At 42.1% G+C, this 6,579-nt stretch overlaps 1 protein-coding gene across 1 annotated transcript; it reads right to left on the bottom strand.

The window, feature by feature from the left end:
- Positions 1 to 261: 261 nt before the first annotated feature.
- On the bottom strand, positions 262 to 3,043 carry LOC121513151 (free fatty acid receptor 2-like). The gene is made up of 2 exons (XM_041792707.1): positions 2,919 to 3,043; positions 262 to 2,358 (listed from the first exon to the last, which is right to left on the bottom strand). Exon 2 carries the CDS (start codon positions 2,108 to 2,110, stop codon positions 1,085 to 1,087), a length of 1,026 nt encoding a protein of 341 aa, XP_041648641.1. The 5' UTR covers positions 2,111 to 2,358; positions 2,919 to 3,043; the 3' UTR covers positions 262 to 1,084.
- Between the last annotated feature and the right edge of the window lie 3,536 nt (positions 3,044 to 6,579).

The following is a 6,579-nucleotide window of genomic DNA, read 5'->3' as shown; positions in this document are numbered from 1 at the left end:
AGCCAGTTCATTTATACTTCTAGAGAAAGTTATGTAACTGTGGTTTTATACATCTATACTTCTAGAGAAAGTTATGTAACTGTGGTTTTATACATCTATACTTCTAGAGAAAGTTATGTAACTGTGGTTTTATACAGTTTCTTTGGAGCTAACCTTTATTTGTTTTTTTCCTTTGTGATGTGCTATTATCTCCTCTTATACGTGTGAACACACACATTCACAACATCTGCTTTTACAGAATAATCACAATCATAACTTATGTAAAATTAATGTTTTATTCAGTATAGAATGATATTTCTTTACATAATTACAGCCCTCTCATACAGCTTTTAAATATGTGCTGCAAGCCATCATACATATATTTATGCATGCATGCAGGGCTGCGCTAAATTGGCATGTTTTGGATCTAATCATACTGTAAACATAAGCACAGTCTGCATGAAAATAGCCCCAGCTATGTATGCAAAGTACCAAAGAAAAAAAACAAACCCAAATTAAATGCTCACAAGTGTAGCTAAATGCATACTTGAGATGTTTCCACTGCGCTATACAAAGCCCATTATTTCCTGCACACTTGACACTCCTTTTGACTCCTTCAGATCTCTCTCTTCACTAACTTTTTCTTTTTTGTCACCACATCTGACACATAATGAGCAGAGTGTAAGAACAGAAGCATCCTGTTAAAGCTGCCAGCTCTGTCTCTTATTGCTTAGAGATGACAGCTGACTCCGTCGCTTGGATAGTCTTTTTCTTTTTTTGGTGTCTTTACAGTACAGCACTTGTATGCATCTTGTAAAATCCTGCAGTATGTATGTTAGAGATACTTTTCATTCGAATGTGACAGTTCAAAGTCTCTGTGGCTTCTTAGATGACATAGCAGCTGCAGAGACCTGCTTGGAGTGGCTGAACATTTTCCTATCTGCTTTCCAAACAGGCTGCACATCAGACACGCTGCACTGTATACATGATGCCAAGTCACTATCTGACGTGTACAAACAAACATGTGGCATTAATTTCCTGCTTCCAGGGATGAAGAAACAACAAATTAGTGCAGGCGGCTGCTCACAGTTTCCTTTCAGTCGGCTTAGATAGCATTGATCACCTCTTCTGTGTGTTCCTTATCTTTTTCAGTCTTGTTAATCCCCCCACGCTTGCCCCCCGGCGTGTGACAGCACAAGCACCTGTTTAGACGACTCTTAACCCCTTTAATGACGCTGCCCACGTTCCCCCTCATAGCAGAGGAGGAGAAGTAGAATATAAGAGGGTCCAGACAGGCGTTAAAGGTGCTGCACAGGAGGGCCTTGTCCCTCCAGTCTGGACTCTTCCACGTTATGAATCCGACGATGTGCGATATGTTGTACGGGCCGAAACATAAAGTAAACACCAGCAGTGTTCCTAAAGCCATGCCGATGGCTCGCAGACGGCGTCGTCGGTCGATGTGTTGCAGCTTGGACAGAATCCTGATGAAGTTGACGTAGCAGAAGCTGCTGATAAGGAGAGGGATGCAGAAAAGAACAATGCAGAGTTCAAGTCGTATGGGTAGGAGAACTTCCAGCTGAGCTGGTGTGAAGTTCTCGTAGCACACATTCCTGTGTGCCGTCAACTGGTCTGCAGCAGCAGCTAAGCTAACGTTGCCATCGTGTGTTACAGGGGCTTCGTTGGTGCCAATAAAGGGCACGATGAACACAACACTCAAGTGGAGGAATGTGAAAATCCAAACGAAGATGCTGGCGGCGATGGCGTAAATCGGTTTCCGCTTCAGGGTGTGCTTGATAGGGAAAGCTACACCGAGGTAGCGCTCTACGCTGATCGCAGTCAGACAAAAGGTGCTGTTGTAGATGGTCATATAGAAGATGAAGCCCGAAAGGGGGCATAGGGCATAGGGCAAGACCCAGACAAAGTCATTCCACACTTCCTGCATTTTAAAAGGCAGGAATAGGAGGAAGAGGAGGTCTGAGATGGTTAAGTTAAGAAGCAGGATGTCTATCGGTGTTGCTTTCTGCCTCACTTTCTTGCAGAAGGTGTAAAAGGCGAGGATATTGGCAGGGAAGCCCAGCACAAAAGTGATGACATAGACGGACAGACACAGGCCGGTGTGGCACTCCTGCATGGTGGCCTCAGCTAACACAGTCACTCAGTCAGAGAGAGATGGAGATGTGTCACTTTTTGTCCTTGACTCTGAAGGGAGTGAATACTCAGCAGCGCGGGGAGGTTTGATCTGTCAGGCAGTCGGAGCCGTGGGAAACGAAGGCGTCTTACTGGGTCAGCAGCCTGGAACAAACCCGGTGAGACAGCGTGGTTTTCCTGTCCCTGCCGATAAACCAACGCTCATCGTTTCCTCGAGGGTTTTGAGCTCTGCTGATAAGAGAGAATGGAGAGAGATTACCAAGGTGCACAGCAGAGAAATTCAACCTACTGTTTGACACTTTAAAAGTCCACTGCTTTACATTTTTAACATTCAAACTTGGCCTACGAACACAATGACAACAGCAAGAAACAGGAGATAAAACTCTAATTTTACTTTTCTCACAATTTCCACTTTGGCTTTCATTCAGGAGCTGAATTATCTCTTAATGAGTAGGCTGTGTTTTTGGTCCTGCACATGGGTTTGTACACAAACCATAATACTGTATTATTGCTTCCTTGCTGTCGTAAATACAGCACAATGAGGCTTTTATCATTAACTCCCAGCTCCTGTTCTTAAAATTTACACAAACAGTGGACAAGCTGAAATGATGGCCCTCATAAACGTAATGACTTTACTACAATTAAGTCTGAAGGCTTGAGCTGGTGCACTTCTATCATCAAAATAATATCTATATCTTACTTATTTTGAAGAAATACTCAGCAAAATCAAAAATCAAACACAGAGTGACTATTATAAGGTGTTAAAATCTAAAGAAAAGCAACTTTCTTACCTTTTATTTCATGATCCTCATCACTCAAAGTGAAGATGAGTGTCAGAAGCTCGCCTCTTATAAGGAAAGAGAGGGGGAGTTGTCTCTCAACCTTTTAGGGGAATGTGACGAAACCTCAGAAGTTCCTCAGTTTAAGCAACTTCCTCCTTGCCTAGAGTATTGATTTGTCACTTTACAACTCTTATATTTTCATATCTCTAAAAAAAGACTACCTCAAAAAGAAAAACACAGAAGTAATTGTGGTTTTTCCTCTGTGTGCTTCTCGGCACGCCTGAATGTGGCGATTGCTCAACTGTTTTATTTGATCTCCTCTGCTCCCTGGCCCTCAGCTCCTACCTGCTGTCACCTGGCACGTCGCCTCTATTTACATGATAATCTAAACATCCAACACAGATAATAAAAATAATTATTTCAGAGATACTGCTGCAATTTATCACCCCTGCTCGCCAAACACGGTTTCCCTGGTAACAAACGGCCTTTTTGCAATATGAGCGGCACAGGCGGTCTCTGCGAGTCCGTCTGACAGTCAGTCATTAAATCATCTTTAGCTCCCCCTGCCCACTCCTTCTACACGGACACCTCTTTATTATGAGAGAAGAAGAAAGAGATGACCTGCTGTCAGAGCGGCCCCTCCCTTCTCAACATGTGGCAAAGGCAGCAGGTTAGTGCTATAAGGCTAACCAAACAGAAGCAGCCTGTTTGGACAGCCGTGTAATGCACACAACAATAAAAAGCATGACTCGAGGTTCATTTAAAGGGGATTGATGTGATGTTTCAGAATGACATCATTCCTGCAGCAGTAAAAGACAAAGACATGTCACAGATCAGTTTCCTGGTTCCCTTATTTAGTTCCCTAATAGAGATTTAAATCAATATCTCACAGTTCAACTTCGTTTTGTTTGTAGGGATCACATTTTTTATTCTAACCGATTGCAGATTCACAACACATTCCCCTTCTTTAATTTGTCTGTTTTGTACATCTATTTGCCAGATTCTATGTCTGTCATCAGGCAAATCCATCTTGCAAAGCTCCAATCTGAAATTATTTTTCCTGGTCTGAAAATGGACCTAACCAATCAGCATCATCTGAGGAGAACAAGGCAGTAGCTATGGTGGGTTTAGTTGTACTGGAAGCTGAGAGTAATGGCTGCCACTAGTAAAGTCTTTAGCCTCCATGTGGCTAAAGTATTGTGGCAGTTTTATCAGAACTAAACCACATTTCTTTGATAAATAAAAAGCAAAGAACAACACTGAAATCTTTTCATGGCAGGAAAGATGTTTTTGCTTTTCTCTTGACCTGCCTTGGCATGAGTTTTATCTCCCAATATGCTCCACTGTTCATAAACCACAACAGTGCCGATCCAGCTCAGGTTACTACTGGAACTGCTCTTGTCTACTACCTGATTTTGTCCTGTCACTCTGTTGCCTGTCTATTTGAACTGTCAGTATATATATATAATGGCTGCTGGTGGAGCGATTAACATGGATGTAGCTATAGTTAGGCAACAGTTTTATCAGAACTTGGCCACATTTCTTTATCAAAACAAGAGCAAAGAACCACACTTCTCCCAGTCGGCCTCTGCATGGGTTTTATTCACGAGCAAGCTCCGCTGTTCATAAACTAAACAGTGCTTGTGTGTTGAGCTCAGGTTACAACTGGAGCTGGGTACTACCTCATTTGTCTTGTCCCTCTGATTGGCTCTTAATAAATGTGTCAGACAGAACGTTCATCCAATCACCTTCTTGAGTTTTTTTGAAAAGTCCTGCCCTTCCCAGTCACTTTTTATGGGAGGTTTCCCATGGGGCTTTTCCACTGTGACTTTAGGCTGTGACAGTGGAAACCAAGCTGTGCTGATTTACTTTTCCATCATAGGTTTGGCCACACCAGGCTAAGCCAAGCCACGGCCACAGTGGTCCTGCTCTGAAGCAGGGTGGGTCCAAGTGCACCTGCCCTGCCTCCAAGTGAATCACAGCAGTTTGTCATCATTCAGGGATGCCTCGCAGAAATGTTTAAGGCCCTGTCCACACGGAGATGAATTCAGGAGTATTTGCTAAAGTTTTTTGTCGTATCGTTTTGGGAGACTGTAAATGCTACTTTTTGAAACCGGGACCCAGAGTGAACTAATCTGTAAATGCTTACCGTTTCGTCTCCGTGTGGACAGCCAACCACATCTTCTTTAAAACGATTACGTCACACATAGCGTTTGCCGAACCAAAACAACAATGGTGGATTATGGGGGGTGTGTTTGTGATGCAGAAGCTACTGAGCTTTTTATGGCTTTTACAGCAAAATCTGATGCTCCTTTACTACCACTGTGAGCAGCATATACCATGTTCTTACATCCAACGCAGAGAACAACCAGGAGGACAACTAGAAGTGGGTTTGTGTCAGTTTTCTGTGATCTTCTTCTCTATTCTGGTGCATTTCCATGGCAGCAGTACAGCGCCACGTACAGGCTTGGAATATATACTACTGCGTTTCCAGTCGTTTTCAGTGGTTCCATGCTCACATGGACATTTCCTGAAATGATCCCGTATTTACAGAAAACTTTTTCAAAACCAGACGGAAATATAACGTTTTCGTCTCTGTGTGTACAAGGCCTAAGTAGCAACCGTTGCACAAAACTTTGCAATACTGGCAGGATTATCAGTGAACGCTGAATGTTTCCATGGTTACCATTGTTACAACATATTGCTGGCATCAGGCCATAACCTCCTAGCCTCAAAATCCCCACTTTTAAGGGAATGAAAAAAAAAAAACTGCATTTGTCTAACAATTTAACACTGCATGGTCATGGTCAGACATTTTTTGTCACTTTTTGTAAGTTTAAAATTTGTAGAAGCCATTGACAGATGTAGGAAAATCATTAGAAACAGAGATATGAGGTTTTGGACTGATGCCAGGGATACGTCAAAAAACACTACATTTTCTGTTATGCCAAAATAAACTTATCAGATATGAATTTAATGAATAACTAATGAAGGGACTCTTTAAATGTTGCTATATCAATCATCAGCAGTTGACATTATGTCACCAATTAAAATGGTTATACGATGAACCATAATACCAATCTTTGACATGAGATAGATGATACATCCTGTTGTAACTTTTGTCCATGTTGGGCGATTGTTGTTGGCTGTTCTGCTTATCTTAATTCAGTATTGTGATGTATGATGTGAGCTCCGCCTTCTGACTAACTCCTGAAGGAGGCTGCATTACTTTGATTTAGCACACTTGGCATAGTCTACATGTTGGGTCAGGCTTGCTCTTAACACAGGAGAGTAGAATCTGAGCATTTCTTACCACTTTTATTCAGGGAAAATGGAACTGGATACTTTAGCAAAGTAAACATGGCTAATAAGGAGAGCTAGCGATGCTAATGCTAACAGAACAATGAGCATTGAACAGCAGTGAGCCTCAACAACTGCAGAAATCAATATTTGTGAATATGATGTGAATCAATTTTTTTCCAGCCCCTCTACTTCCTAAAAGAAATCCTAAAAAATCCCAGAAGTGCAACAAGTTAGTCTTGAACAGGAGAACCTCCAGACATTATTGATCATTTTCCACAGTAAGAGAGAAATGTGCTTTTAAGTTCTATTGACTCAAGTCCTTTTGAAGTTGCTTACTGCAAACCACTCTGAGGTTTGGGTCCTGACC

The sequence above is a fragment of the Cheilinus undulatus genome, linkage group 8 (genome assembly GCF_018320785.1).
Source record: "Cheilinus undulatus linkage group 8, ASM1832078v1, whole genome shotgun sequence".
In the NCBI taxonomy this organism is placed as follows: domain Eukaryota; kingdom Metazoa; phylum Chordata; class Actinopteri; order Labriformes; family Labridae; genus Cheilinus; species Cheilinus undulatus.
Note: the sequence above shows the minus strand (reverse complement) of the source record. Positions and strands in the feature narration are given on the sequence as shown.

Bases quoted from the DNA above. Each gene is read 5' to 3' on its own strand.
- LOC121513151 (XM_041792707.1), bottom strand. From the start codon at position 2,110: ATGCAGGAGTGCCACACCGGCCTGTGTCTGTCCGTCTATGTCATCACT.